At 39.9% G+C, this 19,627-nt stretch overlaps 1 protein-coding gene across 4 annotated transcripts in view; it reads right to left on the bottom strand.

Annotated features, from left to right (window-relative positions):
* The window catches only part of VEPH1 (ventricular zone expressed PH domain containing 1), a 277,180-nt gene that overhangs the window by 186,502 nt on the left and 71,051 nt on the right, over positions 1-19,627 (bottom strand). For all 4 annotated transcript variants that reach the window (XM_061417635.1, XM_061417655.1, XM_061417624.1 and 1 more), the window contains exon 4: positions 14,159-14,333. In XM_061417635.1, coding sequence (XP_061273619.1) covers positions 14,159-14,333 — 175 coding nt within the window. The remainder of the gene's footprint in view (positions 1-14,158; positions 14,334-19,627) is intronic.

The following is a 19,627-nucleotide window of genomic DNA, read 5'->3' as shown; positions in this document are numbered from 1 at the left end:
GGAAATCCCGTGGACAGAGCAGTGTGGTGGGCTATATAGTCTATGGGGTTGCAAAAGAGTTGGACATGACTTAGAAACTAAACAACAGCCTAGACCTTAGGCTACTTAACTCTGGAATTTCTCAGTAAAAGGAGGGGGTTGAACATGTAGTATCTTTTAGCAGTGAAATTCTATAAATCTAGGAATCTTTGCGGAGAAGGCAATGGCACCCCACTCCAGTACTCTTGCCTGGAAAATCCCATGGACGGAGGAGCCTGGTGGGCTGCAGTCCACAGGGTCGCTAAGAGTCGGACACGACTGAGCGACTTCACTTTCACTCTTCACTTTCATGCATTGGAGAAGGAAATGGCAACCCACTCCAGTGTCCTTGCCTGGAGAATCCCAGGGACAGGGGAGCCTGGTGGGCTGCCGTCTCTGGGGTCGCACAGAGTCGGACACGACTGAAGCGACTTAGCAGCAGCAGCAGCAGCAGCAGGAATCTTTGAAGATATTCAAGGTATTTGCATAGCTTCACACTTCTTGTGAGACTCACAAAACCAAGCTGAAATGTCTCAAAGAAAATCATTCCCAAGTTTGTGGTCACAAGTCAGTCTCAGAGCCTTGGAGATTACATATTTCAAGATTTCAGGCACAATGGTCATATGCAAGTCCCTGATTAGCCACTGTCTATATGATTCCAAATGTTAGAGGAGGAAATACTTGACCAAGCCTTCAGCAGAGAGTTAGGCATGCTTTCAATTCCTTTCCACATTGGAAAGAGCCCCTAAATGATGCCGGCCAAGAGGTATGCAAACTCATATGCTGATAAAGTTAAATGTAAGGGAACTTTAAAATTTTTAACAGGAATAACATGTTGAAGGCAGAGAAGAAACAAACTGGAAAAAAATAAAGCAACCACTGGGTTACAAAAGTAGAAATTTCATCTACACTCAATCTGAGTAAGTATTTTAAAGACTTCCAATTGTTCCCTCTATCTATTTTCCCTCTTTTACCTAAGCAACAGAATTCTGATTTTTTAATGGTATGTATGGCCACTTGGAGTAAAGTTTTAATTTTCCAATATCAAGTGCAAAACTAGACGTGGTCAAATGACTAAATTCTGGCTGATGGTGAAATACTGAATGTGATTCCCTATCTCTTCCTCTATTAAAGGGAATTGATTGATTAGAATATGGTAGAAATGGCTGGAATTTCAGCAAACATCTTAGATTTAGCACAACAATATAGAATAAGCTTAGGTCTTTAATACTATGATCCTGTCTTGACAGCCCTAGGCTGCCTGTCCCTGTACTTCTGGTACAAAAAAAAAAAAAAAATACACATATACTTTTATCTTCTTCAGTCCACTATTGGTTGATCACTTAATCTAATCCTGATCCAGTGGAGCAATTTTTCTTTTTAATAAAGAAGACCAAGCACTTTATTCCTTCAAAATACTGATAGACTACCTGTACAAAATACATTTTACAAATTTCAGGAAGCTGGCTAACTTTTTATTTACACTAATAGTATTTAATGAATTTTAGAATACACAGTGTCAAGAAAAGGAGGAAGTAAGAAATGCATGAAACTGAGATAAAATATCTAAAAAGAAATATCAGCATGCCGGCTTAGTCTAGCACATTGGCAAAGAGTCACTCACCAGGATGGTTACTGAGGGCATCTTATTATAGCACAGTAAAAGAATCATGCACGTCATTCAAAGAAAAATATGTGTATAATTAATACATAATACATTAAAAGAGTCGGACATGACTGAGCGACTGAACTGAACTGAACATTACACTTACAAAATATAAAACATTGTGTGTGTATGCTAGAGTGACCAACTGTCCTGGTTTGCCTAGGAGCAACCCAGTTTTAGTACTGAGAGTCCCAGGAAATCTTTCAGTTCCAGGCAAACTGTCACAGTTTGCCATTCTGCCACTCTAGTACATATATATGTACAGCAGTAGAGCAATATTTTTGCAAAGATAGTAACTTACAAGATAGAGTTGATATATTTTCCTTGTCTGTTGCAATGTGAGTCAGCTTAAAAATTTTTTTTAACTGGAGGATAATTGCTTTACAATGTTGCATTGGTTTCTGCTGTACAACAATAAGAATCAGGTATAAGTGTATATATACCTCTTCCCTCCCATCCCAGCCCCCATCCCGTCCCTCTAGGTCATCACAGAGCAGCAGACTGGGCTCCCTGTGTTGTCCAGCAGCCTCCCATTAGCTGTTTATTTTACACACAGTAGTGTATGAACATCAATGCTACTCTAGGTTTGTCCCACCGTCTCCTTTCCCTCTGTTTCCACAAGACAGTCCTCCACATCTGCATCTCTACTCCTGCTCTGCAAATAAGACCATCCATGCCATTCTTTTAGATTTCATATATATATATATATATATATATGTATATATATACACATTAATAGGAGAAGGCAATGGCACCCCACTCCAGTACTCTTGGCTGGAAAATCCCATGGATGGAGGAGACTGGAAGGCTGCAGTCCATGGGGTCGTTGAGGGTTGGACACAACTGAGCGACTTCACTTTCACTTTTCACTTTCATGCACTGGAGAAGGAAATGGCAACCCACTCCAGTGTTCTTGCCTGGAGAATCCCAGGGACGGGGAGCCTGGTGGGCTGCCGTCTATGGGGTCACACAGAGTCGGACACGACTTAAGTGACTTAGTAGTAGTAGTATATGCATTAATATACTATTTTTGTTTTTCTCTGACTTACTTCACTCTGTATAACATGCTCTAGGTTCATCCACCTCATTTGAACTGACTCAAATTCATTCCTTTTTATGGCTTGGTAACAGTTTATACAACATATATTTAATATATTGTATATTGTGGACAATTTGTACCACAACTTCTTTATCCATTCATCTCTCAGTGGACATCTAGGTTGCTTCCAGGTCCTGGTTATTGTAAATAGTGCTGCAATGAGCATTAGGGTACACGTGTCTTTTTGAATTATGGTTTTCTCAGGTATATGCCCAGTAGTGGAATTGCCAGATCATATGATAGTTTTATTCCTAATTTTTAAAGGAATCTTCATACCGTTCTCCATAGTGACTGTATCAGTTTATATTCCCACCAACAGTACAAGAGGGTTCCCTTTTCTCCATATCCTCTTTAGCATTTACTGTTTGTAGATTTTTTGATGCTGGCCATTCTGACCGGTGTGTGGTGATACCTCATTGTGGTTTCCATTTGCATTTCTCTAATAAGTAGTGATGTTGAGCATCTCTTCATGTGTTTGTTGGCCATCTGTGTATCTTCTCTGAAGCAATGTCTGTTCGGGTCCTCTGCACATTTTTTGACTGGCTTGTTTTCTGATATCAAGTTGCATGAGCTGCTTGTATGTTTTGGAGATTACTCCTTTGTCAGTTGCTTCATTTGAAATTATTTTCTTCCATTCTGAGGGTTGTCTTTTTACCTTGTTTACAGTTTCCTTTGATATGCATGAGTTGGCTTTTAATCAAGTATTAATTCCTTAAAATATATCCAGAACAGTTGACTATTAAGTATACATTACAGAATCTTAGAGCTAGGTATTTATTATACTCAATTAACTTCACCTAAATAAACAGATTATCAAACAAAGAAGAAATTATCATTGATTTTTATTTCATCTCTTGTTAAATTTTATATTAGAAAGCTCTTTGAGAAGCTAACTAAGGCCAAATGTTTCTAGAGCTGTATTGTAGCCACTAAGAAATAGCACTCAAAAAGTTAAAAATCTTGGTCAAAGTAATTGTGTGTGTTCACTTATATATTCCTTGATTCAGTGAACTTGAAAACTCAGATTGATGATCCTTGTATTCTGTTTTATAAATCCAGAGTATAGAAGAAAGCTTCCTGGGCTTGGGGTCAAGAACACAGCATTCAGATCCTAGCATTATCATTCACTAACTAGATGATGTAGGCCTGCCAATTGATCTTTATGAGTCTCAAGTCAGCCAAGAAATTGGGGATAACAGCACTTGCCTAACTTGCTGAAGGGGTATAATAAAAATAAAATAACGAGAGATAATGTATCTAAAAATGTTTTATAAACCCTGAAATAATTTTTGAAATGAAATAGTTACCATAAAAATGTTTTTCCAAGTTGTTCCCAGTGGATTTAACAGAAAATAAGTGAACAAAAATACAAACAAACAAATACAAAGATTCCTTTCCATTGTGGGTAAGTTACTCTCAGAGCTTGGCCCATGGATGTTCATAACTGTGTAGGCTTTATTCTACTTTACAGCAACATCTGCTGGTGAAGTCAGGAAGGTGCAAACTCTGACATGCATCCGGTCTAAGACCTGGTTAACAATTCAGAAAACATTCTTTTCTGATTCAAGATGTTTCTCTATTTCTTGATCTACATTTGTACTGATTTTTATAGCATAAAATTTAATATTTCCTTATATGTATTAATGTTCAGGTTGAATATTCTTAATGAGAATTACTTTAGTAGCCTGTTTTCTACAATATTTGATTAATACAGTTTTTTCCTCAAAAAGCTGTAATGCAGTGAACTTAAAACCTTTTCCTTGAAAAATAACTGCATCATGAATTTTTAATGGCTAAGCATCTCCCCAGAGATTACAGAACTCCACAAATGATTATGAATTTGCCTTTAATTTTTTAATATGGGCCTGGTATATGACAGACAGGGATGACAATAACAATGATAATGATTATGATGATGGGAATAAAAAGAAGAATCTTGGTAGCCACTGAAGAACTGCGTGCCAGGCACTGGGCAAAGCATAATGGCTCTATCTATGTAAGGCTCACACCCACCCTATCTGGTACATATTATTACTGCTACAGTAAATGGGAGGTCAATTTTCTATCTCCATTTTTCTGAGACAGCTTACCAATCAGTGGTTTGAATCTGGTCTCACATTGAGAAAGAAATAAGGTGAATTTATCATAATTAACTGGACAGTCTTTTCCAAGCTATTGCCAAGAAGTCGGAAAGGAATTTGGACTCTTGCTGAGACAAGAGTATATTTCTTTCCAAAGACTTTCGACTTAAGTTTCAAATCATTTGAGGTCATCTCTGATTAGTGCCAGAGGACTATGTGAAACACATATGGACAGAGAGCCAAAATTCCTTATTCCGACCTCTGATTCAGAAATGCAGAGGCAAGGACGCCACTGCCCACCTTTAGTTTTGATAGTAGTGGTATGCATTTCCTTACAGACTTCCAAATCAAAATTTGGGAAGGGTTTCCCTCTAGGCTCTCAAATAATCTGTTACAGTTGAGATACCCTTATTTCAGGGGTCACCAATTATATTGTCTGCTTCCTAGGTGAAAGATATGCTAATTCATGCTGCACTAAGCATTTATTGTGCTTTCATATTCCAACACTGGACAGGTTTAACAAAGCATCTTCACATGGCAAAGAACAAGTTTTAAGAATTATTCATGACTTCTGAAAAACAAATCTTCCACTCTGAAAAGGTTCTGATATTATAAAATATTAAATTACCTTATATGATTTAAGCAGAAAACATGTTTTTAATAATCACCCAAGGGATATCCTTATCTTATTATTAATTCAGTGGGGGAAGCATTCAACATTTCCCCATTAAGTATGATTTCAGTTGTAGGTTTTTGTAGATATCCTTTATTAGATTAAGGATATTTCCTTCTATTGCTAGTTTGCTGAGAGGTATTTTTTTTTTTTTTATCATAAACAGATTTGGAATTTTACAAAAGGAGAGTGTGTGTATATGTGTGTGTGTTAAGTCACTTCAGTCATGTCTGACTCTTTGCAACCCTATAGACTGTAGCCCATCAGGTTCCTCTGACCATGGGATTCTCCAGCCAAGAATACTGGAGTGGGTTGTCATGCCCTCCTCCAGGGGATCTTTCCAATCTAGGAATGGAACCCGAGTCCCTTATGTCTCCTGCATTGGCAGGTGGGTTCTTCACCTTAGCACCACCTGGGAAGCCTATATATATATATTTCTTAACTATAACCTTAATTATATATAATAATAATTATATCCATATTATATCCTCTTAATCAGTGTCAGAAAGCTCTCCAAAATGCTTAGGTTGCATTCTTCCTGGGATAATTTAACTTTTATAAAGTGAAGATCACAATAGTTCCTCCCTCATAAGCTGTTAGGAGAATTATGTTAAAAGACTAGTACCATGTACAGAACTATGGATGGAAGTTCATGACATTGTACAGGAGGCAGGGATCAAGACCATTCCCAAGAAAAAGAAGTGCAAAAAGGCAAAACAGTTGTCTGAGGAGGGCTTACAAATAGCTGTGAAAAGAAGAGAAGCAAAAAGCAAAGGAGAAAAGGAAAGATATACCCATTTGAATGCAAAGTTCCAAAGAATAGCAAGGAGAGATAAGAAAGCCTTCCTCAGTGATCAATGCAAAGAAATAGAGGAAAACAATTGAATGAGAAAGACTAGAGACCTCTTCAAGAAAATCAGAGATACCAAGGGAACACTTCATGCAAAGATGGGCACAATAAAGGAGAGAAATGGTATGGACCTAACAGAAGTAGAAGATATTAAGAAGAGGTGGCAAGAATACACAGAAGAACTGTACAAAAAAGATCTTCATGACCCAGATAATCACGATGGTGTGATCACTCACCTAGAGCCAGACATCCTGGAATGTGAAGTCAAGTGGGTCTTAGAAAGCACCACTACAAACAAAGCTAGTGGAGGTGATGGAATTCCAGTTGAGCTATTTCAAATTCTAAAAGATGATGCTGTGAAAGTGCTGCACTCAACATGCCAGCAAATTTGGAAAACTCAGCAGTGGCCACAGGACTGGAAAAGGTCAGTTTTCATTCCAATCCCAAAGAAAGGCAATACCAAAGAACGCTCAAATTACCGCACAATTGCACTCATCTCACACACTAGTAATGTTCAAAATTCTCCAAGCCAGGCTTCAACAATATGTAAATTATGAAATTCCAGATGTTCAAGCTGGATTTAGAAAAGGCAGAGAAACCAGAGACCAAATTGCCAACATCCGTTGGATCATGAAAAAGCAAGAGAGTTCCAGAAAAACATCTACTTCTGCTTTATTGACTATTCTACATCCTTTGACTGTATGGATCACAACAAACTTTGGAAAATTCAAGAGATGGGAATACCAGACCACCTGATCTGCCTCCTGTATGCAGGTCAAGAAGCAACAGTTAGAACTGGACATGGAACAATGGACAACAGACTGGTTTCAAATTGGGAAAGGAGTACATCAAGGCTGTATATTGTCACCCTGCTTATTTAACTTATATGCAGAGTACATCATGAGAAATGCTGGACTAGATTAAGCACAAGCTGCAATCAAGATTGCTGGGAAAAATATCAATAACCTCAGATATGCAGATGACATCACTCTTATGGCAGAAAGCAAAGAAGAACTGAAGAGCCTCTTGATGAAAGCAAAAGAGGAGAGTGAAAAAGATGGCTTAAAACTCAACATTCAGAGAACTAAGATCACGGCATCCGGTCCTATCACTCCATGGCAAATAAGTAGGGAAACAGTGGAAACAATGACAGACTTTATTTTTTTAATTTCAAAATCACTGCAGATGGTGACTGCAGCCACGAAATTAAAAGATGCTTACTCCTTGGAAGTAATGCTGTGACCAATCTAGACAGCATATTAAAAACCAGAGACATTACTTTGCCAACAAAGGTCCATCTAGTCAAGGCTATGGTTTTTCCAGTAGTCATGTATGGATGTGAGAGGAAATAAGGAAATAAGTCCTGAATACTCATTGGAAGGACTGATGCTGAAGCTGAAGCTCCAATTCTTTGGCTACCTGATGCAAAGAACTGACTCATTTGAAAGACCCTGATGCTGGGAAAGATTGAAGGCAGGAGGAGAAGGGGGCGACAGAAGATGAGACAGTTGGATAGCATCACCGACTCAATGGACACGAGTTTGAGTAAACTCTGGGAGTTGGTGATGGACAGGGAGGCCTCATGTGCTGCAGTCCACGGGGTTGCAGAGTCGGACACGACTGAGTGACTGAACTGAACCGAACCGGGTACAGAGCAAGAACTCAACGAATGTTAAGAATTCTTTATGCATTGCTAGAACTATTTTCCTAAAATTTTTATTTATGATATGTGCATCTATGTTCGTAACTAAGATGAGTCTATATTTTTCTTTCCTATATTGTCTTTTGGTATTTATATCACTGCTAAATCTGCCTTATTTCCTTGTGGCTTGGCTGGTAAATAATCTACTTGCAATATGAGAGACCTGGGTATGATCTCTGGGTTGGGAAAATCCCCTGGAGAAGGGAAAGGCTACCCACTCCAGTATCCTGGCCTGGAGAATTCCACAGACTGTACAGTCCATGGGGTCGAAAAAAGTCGGACCTGACTGAGTGACTTTCACTTTCATGCCTGCCTTATAAAATTAGTTGGAGAATGTACTTCTTTTTCAATTATATGAAAAAGTTTAGATAAGACTGTAATCACTTATTTCAAATTTGTTCTAATATGCATATAGTACTAAATGTAGTAGCCTTCTTTTTTTTTTTTTTTTTGGTGGGCTGACTTAAAAATGCTGATAGAATTATTTGATACAGGGACATTCAGGTTTTCTATCTCCTTAGCTCTCAAGAACAAATAAAGAAAACATTCTGGTCATGCTTTTAATCCTCTCTCCAAGAAGGACTTTTACAATTTCTTTTTCACTGGGAGAATTCAAAGAACACAAAACAGACAAACAGATCTAAGGAATTTAAATAAAGGAATTTGTAGTTATATTTAATGTAAAAGTAAACAGTATAACTTATATACAATCATTAATAATGGGAAATAGCAAAAAACTGGCTTGGAACTAGCCTTCAGGGATAAATATTTAAGCCCATCTGACAGTCTCTTATGATTGATTTGGGCTTCCCTTGTGGCTCAGATGGTAAAGAATCACCTGCAAAGCAGGAGACCCTGGTTCGATCCCTGGGTTGGAAAGATGCCCTGGAGAAGGGAACGCCTACCCACTCCAGTATTCTTGCCTGGAGAATTCCATGGACAGAGGAGCCTGGTGGGCTACCGTCCATGGGGTCACAAAGAGTTCGACACAACTAGGCAACTAACAGTCATGTCCAACTCTCTGAGACCTCATGGACCTCCAGGCTCTTCTGTCCATGGAATTCTCCAGGCAAGAATACTAGCTGCATTGGATGTACCTTTTCAATAGTGTTTTAAAAAGAAGGTAGAATGGTTCTGTTCATAAAATTTACAGACAGCAAGAACTTTGGAAGAATTGCAGATATATTGAAATGAAAGGATCATTATCAGTTAGATCTTGGCATGCCAAAGCAATGAACTGAATCTCTTAAGATGTATAAAGGAATAAAAATAAACATTTATATAAGGCTTGCTGCTGCTAAGTCACTTCAGTTGTGTCTGATGCTTTGTGATACTATGGACTGTAGCCCACCAGGCTCCTCTGTCATGGGATTCTCTAGGCAAGAATATTGGAATGGGTTGCCATGCCCTTCTCCAGGGATCTTCCCAATCCAGGAATATAAGGCTTCAGTTCAGTTTAGTTCAGTCGCTTGCCCAGCATTAATTTACAACACTGTTAGCAACAGTGGACTTGGGGGTTATCTACTCCCCATCCATGTGGTTCTGCTGCAGTTTATTATGAACTCCTGCTCTGAGGGTGGCTCACGACCCAAGTCCGGCCAGTTGAAGTATGATATGTCCCTGCAACAAAGATGGATTGGTTCAGAAATGGGCATGTGGCCCATGTCAGGTCAAACAGAGATATGGAATTTTTTTTCTTAACTGGTATTCATGATAATGTGAGTGGAAGACAGAGAGGTCCATTACATGAAACATGAAAGTGAAAGCAATCCACAGGAAGCAGAACTGAGTAATGACTTTGGGGATCACATTTGAGTCCTGAATCAAGCCATATGGGAAGTCTGATACACTAATGCATTTTTTTTTAGTCATGCGTCCCAGTAAGAGACTCCTCCTCCTCCTTCTCTTCCTCTTTTTCATCATCAAACTATTTATACTTGGGCTTCTGTTACTTAAAATATAACTAATTGGTAAGTGGGATAATAATAGGACTTTGGTTAAAGAATTCTTGTGGGAATTAAATGACTTAATTGGTATAAAATGCTTAGTTCAGCATTTGGCATAAAGGGAGCATGAAATAAATTCTAGCCACTGTAGTTATTACTGCTATTACAATTATTATTGTTATCACTGAATGGATGACAATTGGTAGGAATTCAGGCACTTCCCGGGTAACTGAATTTTATAATTCCAGTCTTATGAAAACTCAGATCAAATCAAACAACTAACACTTTAGCATTTTCTGCATAAGTATAAAAATGGGAGAATAAGGATTAGGATAATATAAATCAAGGAGGAAGATCTAAAGGGGAGAAAACTAAGAAATGCCAATGTTTAGCAGGGTATACATGCACAGATTTGCAAAGCAGGAAACTTACTATTCAGAGACACCAAGATCCCTTCTGTTTCGCAACTCAAAGTCTGATAGGCTTGTGTGAGTGACTGCAGTATCTTACAGACACATCAGTCCTAAAAAACTAACCCTGAAATATTCAGTCCCAACCTTTCATAGGTTAAATTATCATTTATTTTATGATGGTTTGCATAGTGCCGGATCAAATCAACTAAATCATTTGTTTATTTCAAATACTTGCAGTGAACTCAGAAAGTGTATTTTGTGTTTCAAAAGATTTCTTTGTCATTGAAAGTGCATTTCAAAAAAATTAAAAAAACAAATACATGAGCTCAGTTCTTGGCTGCTACAGAGAGACAATTTAATGTTTTTCCGTCATAAATCAGTTACTTGCAAGTCTAACTACCATGATTTTAAAACGTGTGGCATGTATAAGTGTTTGTAATTCCTATAAAATCTGTACCAAATATGTAGCCAAGGTGATAAAAAAAGCATAATTGCCTTCCTGGACTTCTAGCAAATTTAAGATCATGTATAAAGAGAAATTAGCAATTCATTGTTGTAGCTGAAGAAAATGAGAAGTGAATAATATGTACTAGTGATATCAATAAGTCTTCAGAAGGGAGTACAGATAGAGTGATAAATTTCCACTGTCACGGCTGGGGTTTAGGCAGACGCATCTGGCAGACCACTAGGCTGGCTGGTCAGATGTCTGGGGCTAGGGGTGGATACTAAGAATTCTTCTTGGGAATGTCTGGTACATTAGTCCATGGTGGGCCATAGGTATTTTGAGAACTGGAGGATTAATGTGTTACTAGCCTGACTGTACAAAAAAGATCTTCCTGACCCAGATAAGCACAATGCTGTGATCACTCACCTAGAGCCAGACATCCTGGAATGTGAAGTCAAGTGGGCCTTAGAAAGCATCACTACGAACAAAGCTAGTGGAGGTGATGGAATTCCAGTTGAGCTATTTCAAATCCTGAAAGATGATGCTGTGAAAATGCTGCACTCAATATGCCAGCAAATTTTAAAAACTCAGCAGTGGCCACAGGACTGGAAAAGGTCAGTTTTCATTCCAATCCCAAAGAAAGGCAATGCCAGAGAATGCTCAAACCACCACACAATTGCACTCATCTCACACGCTAGTAAAGTAATGATCAAAATTCTCCAAGCCAGGCTTCAGCAATACATGAACCATGAACTTCCTGATGTTCAAGCTGGTTTTAGAAAAGGTAGAGGAACCAGAGATCAAATTGCTAACATCTGCTGGATCATGGAAAAAGCAAGAGAGTTCCATAAAAACATCTATTTCTGCTTTATTGACTATGCCAAAGCCTTTGACTGTGTGGATCACAATAAACTGTGGAAAATTCTGAAAGAGATGGGAATACCAGACCACCTGACCTGCCTCTTGAGAAACCTATATGCAGGTCAGGAAGCAACAGTTAGAACTGGACATGGAACAACAGACTGGTTCCAAATAGGAAAAGGAGTTCATCAAGGCTGTATATTGTCAGCCTGCTTATTTAACTTCTATGCAGAGTACATCATGAGAAACGCTGGGCTGGAAGAAGCACAAGCTGGAATCAAGAATGCCAGGAGATATCTCAATAATCTCAGATATGCAGATGACACCACCCTTATGGCAGAAAGTGAAGAGGAACTAAAAAGCTTCTTGATGAAAGTGAAGGAGGAGAGTGAAAAAGTTGGCTTAAAGCTCAACATTCAGAAAATGAAGATCATGGCATCTGGTCCCATCACTTCATGGGAAATAGATGGGGACACAGTGGAAACAGTATCAGACTTTATTTTTGGGGGCTCCAAAATCACTGCAGATGGTGACTGCAGCCATGAAATTAAAAGACGCTTACTCCTTGGAAGGAAAGTTATGACCAACCTAGATAGCCTATTGAAAAGCAGAGACATTACTTTGCCAACAAAGGTCTGTCTAGTCAAGGCTATGGTTTTTCCAGTGGTCAGGTATGGATGTGAGAGTTGGACTGTGAAGAAAGCTGAGCGCCAAAGAATTGATGCTTTTGAACTGTGGTTTTAGAGAAGACTCTTGAGAATCCCTTGGATTCTCAAGGAGAATCCAACCAGTCCATTCTAAAGGAGACCAGTCCTGGGTGTTCATTGGAAGGACTGATGCTGAGGCTGAAACTTCAATACTTTGGCCACCTCATGTGAAGAGTTGACTCATTGAAAAAGACTCTGATGCCTGGAGGCATTGGGGGCAGGAGGAGAAAGGGATGAGAGAGAATATGATGGCTGGATGGCATCACCAACTCGATAGACATAAGTTGGGTAAACTCCAGGAGTTGGTGATGGACAGAGAGGCCTGGTGTGCTGCGATTCATGGGGTCGCAAAGAGTCGGACACGACTGAGCGACTGAACTGAACTGAGCCTGACTCTTGGGCGAATAGTTGAGCCTAGGGGAGAGAGAAAGAATTTTAGATAAAATGGAACAACATATTTTACTGAAAACTCAGTGTCATACTTTGATGCTGGGAGCCAAGCAACCTTTCTCTGGCTCTCCACCAAAACGTAACACCAAGGAGAAAGACAGGTGTTCTTCCCATCCTGCATCCTGGCCCATGCTACCACAGTGGACTGAGGACTAGTGGCTTCTGAAATTTCAGGGGTAGTAGCAGCACAAAGAGACAGAGGTTTCCATCCCAGGCAGTGAAGAATGGGGTCATGTCCATTCCTGGGATCTTCATGGTAATAGCCACAGAGTTTGGTGGGCTCAGGGTGGTACACATGGACATCACCACACTCTGCTGTACCAAGAAGAGAATACTGGGGACTTTCAGAAATACTTGCTGTGAGAGCACTTTCCAAAAAGTTGATGCTCCACTTGAGCATGTGGGGCATGTGGCAATCAAAGCTGGGCCAAGATACTCAAGGACTTCAGACATTTGAGGCTGGGGATATTTGAGTCCATATCAAATAATACCAAATATTGTTCTTTGATCCCAAACCACACAAAAGAAAGAAGTTTCTGAGATATCTAAAACCAAAGGAAAAACCACAAGAGAAGAGAATATTCTGACTGGACTAGCTTGATCTCTTTCATTCAAATATGAAAGCATTAACAGAGATGTCCTGATCTGATGCTCCATGATAGTATTTAATACAATTACAAATCAGTTCCAAATCATGTTCACATTTAAGAAGTCTTTACACATTCTCTGGTGTATTTCATTTGGCATGTCATACTTTTGGAAAACTTCAGATGATGAGCTTTTCCATCTGCCACTGAGAGCAGTGGAACACAGTCCACTCAGTACAGACAGGTTCTGCACAGTTGGTAGTCGGACAAGATGACCAGAGGCACAGAAAACACCATCTCCAAATGAGACCCATAGAGTTGGAAAGAAGCACAAAGAAGGGCCTCCCTGGTGGCTCAGCTGGTAAAGAATCTGCCTGCAACGCAGGAGACCTAGGTTCAATCCCTGGGTCAGGAAGATCCCCTGGAGAATGGAATGGCATACAACTCATCTAAGGAGTTTAAAGAATTCACCTGCCTGGTGAAGAGACCCAGACTCACCCAATTCAAGTAACCTTACCTCCAGACATCTAGCAGCAAAGCAGAGAATGCAATGTACCTCTCAATACTTAAGTCTCACTTCCCACAAACCATAGCTGTTTTATGAAAATACTTTAAAACGACTCCTAAAACACACCCCCAGGCTCAGCCTTTACACCATACCTTGGAGTATGCTCTTTACTATAACCTCGGTGTGATCAGCCAGGAGGTCCGCCTTGGTAATTGCAGCCAGGGACAGGTAGTTGGACATATTCCTGCACAGTTCCTTGTTGCCTCTGTGGAGGAATTTCACTGCAATGGGGATGGCTAATGCCATCACAGGGGGGCGGTTGTAATTCTGAGGAAATACAAGAAATCAACAAATAATAAGTGGCTTGTTCTTCATTCATTTATTCATTCATTCAAAAAATATTTATTGAACTAAGCTCCCAGAGAACAGCTGTGAAAATACAGGGCCCACTTTATCTTCCTTGTATTTGGGAATTCATGCAACTCTTGTTCTAGTTAGAGAGACTTAGAGGCAAATAGGCACTTAATAGCATAGGCTAATGAAGGTCATGGTAAGGAAAGTGGAGAGAGATAAGGAAGCAAAAAAGGAGCTTAGCCCAGTCTCAAGAGATTGTCAAGGAAGACTTCCTGGAGAAGGTGAATCTTCACTGAGACCTGCTGGATGAGTAACAGATGCCTGGGGAATAGCAAGACAAAAGAGTAGAAAAAAGTAGACAAAAGAAAAGAGTAGACCAAAGGAAAAGCGTGTGAGAAGGCAGAGAGATGGGAGAACTTGTGCATCTGCTGCTGCTGCTAAGTCGCTTCAGTCGTGTCCGACTCTGTGCGACCCCATAGATGGCAGCCCACCAGGCTCCCGAGTCCCTGGGATTCTCCAGGCAAGAACACTGGAGTGGGTTGCCATTTCCTTCTCCAATGCATGAAAATGAAAAGTGAAAGTAAAGTCGCTCAGTTGTGTCCGACCCTCAGCGACCCCATGGACTGCAGCCTTCCAAGCTCCATGGAAGTTTGCCAGGCAAGAGTACTGGAGTGGGGTGCCATTGCCTTCTCCTGTGCATCTGGGGAACTGTAAATAGTTCAGAATGGATGATATGGGGTACAGCTGGGAAAACTGGGATAGAAGATGAAAGAGGGGACTGGAAAGGTAAACAGGGGTATGATTATGAAAGGTCTGGCACCATGCTAAGGAGTTTGGAATTGATCCTTAGGATAATCAGAAATCAATGATGAGAGGAATAACTCAGATTTATACTTGAGAAAAATCCAAGGAATGTTGAATAAGTTGCTACCTGACTGCATCTTAAAATCTAAAGTTTCAGCTAATGAAATTAAAAAGAAAAAAGATGAATGAACATAAGACTAAACTGAATGTAAGGCTAAAAACTAAAGGTATTCTGGATCCTGAAATAATTCTCTTTTTTATGTACTTTGTAATAGAATATTGATGTCCTTACATATAAAATAGTGCTATCAGCACTCAATTACCTAATCAGGGAATAATATTTGGAAAATACAAATTGTTTTCTTGCAAATGAATAGTATGCCTTCCTTACCATTAATTATTCTGACAATCAACCCCACTCCTTAGGCTAAGTCTAAAGCAAAAGTTGCATAAGTGCACAATGTGTTCGACTTTACATTATTATATTAGAAATAAAAAAGTAGTTTTTCTCTAACTGTTCATGTGGAAAGTGCTTCTTTCTACCCATCGATTATCCCCTTCTAATACCTCCTACAATTCTAGGTTTGTGATAGGTGTTCAATCAACATTTGTGAAGTTGAATAACTAATGAAGAAAATGCAAAACTATAGTGATCATTGTGATGGGGAACGCAATGTGGTGGGAGGAAGGAAGGTGAAGGGGTGGAAAGGGCCTGCTGGCCCCCATCCTCTCACTTGGGTCACCAAGGCCAGCGATGGCCTCCCAGTGACGTCCATCTTCAGGGCTAGCTGATTGGGCAGGTGAGCTGTTACATACTCCTTAGCAGACAGGACTTCCTCAGACACCTCCCAGGTACTTCTCTAGTGAAGGCAATTATACCCTTAGTTTCACGGGTGGTCAAATGACTCAGGCACTGACCAACCAGAGAATCATATTTCCAAGTGGTAAGTTCAGGGATGGACAAGTTACCCAACTATAATGGAGGAGCTATTCAAGGGCCCTGTGAAAGAGATTCTTTCTCTCTTCTGATGTATTCGAAGTGCTGGGAATGGATCAAGAGTAGCTATCATTTTGTGACCTCAGTAGCAGAGAATCTGTATGAGATATGAGGCAACACGGATCTGAGACAAGAGAAATCTGGTGACATCATTTGAGCCCAAGTGTCAGTCTGTGCCTGAGGCCAGTTCTATCCCTAAATGTTTCTAAATGAGCTAATAAGCCTCTTGTGCATAAGTTTTTTTTCCTTCCCAGTTCCTAGAAACAAAAATATAATAGACTTGATAAATCCTTAATCCATTCTTGTAGTTCTACCCATTTTTTAGATTCAAGAATCAGTCTGACTCTTGAGCAGAAAAAAACAGGCATTCAACAACCTAAGCTGATGTCCCACCATGAAGTGAGTCATGATGGAATCTCTGACCCAATTCCTTGGTGACAAATCACGTGTTTATATAGCAGATCCACTCAGTAGGTCTCTGTCCTATTCTTCCGAGGGTTTCTAACATCATCTAACTATCAGAACCAGGGACTGCAGTCAGACTTCTCTCGGACCAGGCTTTATCAAGAGTGTCTCCCCTCCTGGTAATTTGATTAGGCCTGATTAGACTGGGCCATTCCTGGTGTGACGAGCTGTGAGGGATCCCTGAGAGGCTGGCTGCTCCATGACCTTCAGCATTACAAGTCTGCATGTGTGCTTGGGTAGGTCTTACAGAACTGTTTGCATCCACTGAGGGAAACTCACACTGAGGGATTTCCAAAAGGCTGGTGCATGATCAGGTATGCCAGTTTACTGTCTCACAGTGAATCTTTCCAGGTCAGGCCCTTTCACATCACCAAGACATCAGGAGCCAGATTACTAACCAGAATGTTCACTCATGGGCAGAAGAGCTGATCAGAACAAAGGAATACCTTATGGGCCATTTCATCTAGGCCAGGTCCTGCTCTATAGCCAAATCCCCATCTCTGGTGACTGGAACTTTCTTGTCTATCAGATTCAGTTTCTACTAGCGCCACCCCTTTGACAGTACTAGGTAAATGTGCCAAAATAACAACCCTATACTGAGCATCCTCTTTTTGTTGACACACTCTTCAGACATGTGGTGTTAGGAGAGTCAATTAATTTGTCCATTTCCTCCATTATAATCATATTCTATGCCTGCTCCCTTGTGTGCATGTATGCTCAGTCATGTTTGACTCTTTGCAGCCCTAAGGACTGTCACCCGCCAGGCTCCGGCTCCTTTGCCCACGGAATTCTCCAAGCAAGAATAGTGGAGTGGGTTGCTATTTTCTCCTCCAGGGGACCTTCCCAACCCAAGGATCAAACCTGCGTCTCCTGCATTGGCGGTGGATTCTTTACCACTGACCTGCTCCCCAGAGGTTACATTTATTCAATAAGTTGGAACCCTGAGTATGTCCCAAACCTCTCTGTTTCACCTATCAATTTCTTGGGTTGCCCCAATCTCTCCATGGTGTGTAGGTTTTTGCAAATTGACCTCTGACATATCTTTGTCCCTGTCAAGGCTACCAAAGCCCCAGTTTTGAGAGTGGAACACAATCACACAATTCGCAAAGTTTTCCAACAAAAAATATCTTGCTGAAGGTTATTTTATCTTCTCTGAGTCTTTAGCCAAGAACAACTTGCAGCTAGAGGAGTATATGCCTTCCATGAGAGGAAAATATCTCCAAGCATATTTACCTGTAGCTTTCTGAGAATCCAGGATGGAGGTATTGGAAGTAGAACTCAAGTGTTTCCTACTAATTGTGAATAGAGATAAGCATACTAAAAGATCATTGTAAAATTATATTCATAACTAATAACTAATGCTTTTAAACCTTGGGAATGAGCTAACACTTTCCAGCAACAATGAAAGAAAAGTCTGTCTTAACCATTTTGATCATATTTTTTTTTTACAACAATTCTAGGTGTCCTAGAGAAAAATAGTGGGTAGCTATTAAAGTCTTTGAAGTGTGGTTCCAAGTGAAAATTTTTAAAAATTTTAAAATGTATAATGTCATTATTAAAAAAATAAAACTCTAACATACTCAATTTTTCTGTTTTCCTCCCCCATATGTCATGTGGAAATCTCTCAAATGACAAGAGAAGTGAAACATTAAACAAAGAGCAAGTAGTTCATATATACACCAAAGAATTGCCACCAATGGCTCTCAATCTCTAAACAGCATCTAGATAGTTCCTAGTGTTTCAAGAGTTATGGGTACTACTGACAGCAACAGGATATGAGTAAAGGGCTAGGAGGCCAAGATGAGGCTGGGCAAGTACACACACCCTCCTTCCAATGCTTGAGCTTTGCTCTCAAGTTAAGCAAAAGGATTTGCTAATGCAGTAGATCTCAGGTCCCTGAAATAACTTTATCTCCAGGATTATCTGGATTCCAGGAATGCTAATGGTATACATGCAAAGAAAGCCCCCATGATTGCTCATACAATCAAACTACTTTAACACCAACTGTTAATGCCAGAGCTTATGCTAGATCTTGCCCTTCCATGCAGATGTGAGCACAAATGGCATCTGTATCTTCTTACAGACAGTTCAGTACTCAGGGAACAATTCAGCGAAGTACAGGGCTGAAATAAAGACTTACTCATGGGAACAGTTATATCCAGCAATAGAAGCTAAACAAGAGGACTTCATTCTACGATTGCCAAGAGTTGTATTTCTTAACTAGATTAGCACCAATTTGAGCTCTTGGTGGAGATTTTCCTTTGGAAAATGCACTTTGGGAAGGTTTCCCAGTGTTTTAAAATTGAAAAGAATAAAGCTAAGTAAAAGATATATCTATCTATCTATCTGAGGTGATAGTCACTAAAAGTCTCTTTGGCTCTTAGGCCTTGAATTCAACTAAGAACCATAAAATATTAATCTCAAGAAATATTATATACCATATGTTAAAATGGCTATTTTATGGTTTTTCATCCCCCATTGTGGATTAGATAATCAAAATTTGGATTTACATATAATATGCTTGGTTCTGAGCAGTATGGCTATATATAAAATCTAAATTGCATCCATCTAAGTTTTCCTAGTGTATTTTCTGACAAGCAATAAGGAAGTGGGTCTCAGGAACCTGAGGCCAGGGGTCGCAGTCTCCTCTCATTTCATGCTGTCGTGTGTGGCATTAAATGATGAACTGGTACTGGGGCCCACTCCGGGGAGAGGCACAGCTGGTGCAAAAGCAAGAGGGCAGTCAAGTCTCCTGAGCTACTTATGTGTTCATCTGTCTATTCATTCATTCAGTAAGTATTTTGAGCACCTACTGTGTGCCATTCCAAGTTCCAGGTGCTGGGCCCACATCAGTGAATACAACTAAGTTTCTATTTTGGGCAGGGGGAGACAGGCAATAAACAATGGCTAAAAGAAATAATTAAATGACAGAGTCAATGCTGTTTTAGCATCAACATTAGCATGCAGCTAATGATAATGATGACAATACCAGCCAAAGCTA

Source organism: Bos javanicus, chromosome 1, assembly GCF_032452875.1.
Source record: "Bos javanicus breed banteng chromosome 1, ARS-OSU_banteng_1.0, whole genome shotgun sequence".
NCBI classification, from domain to species: Eukaryota; Metazoa; Chordata; class Mammalia; order Artiodactyla; family Bovidae; genus Bos; species Bos javanicus.
The sequence above is the reverse complement of the archived record's forward strand: the minus strand, read 5'-3'. Positions and strand labels throughout refer to the sequence as shown.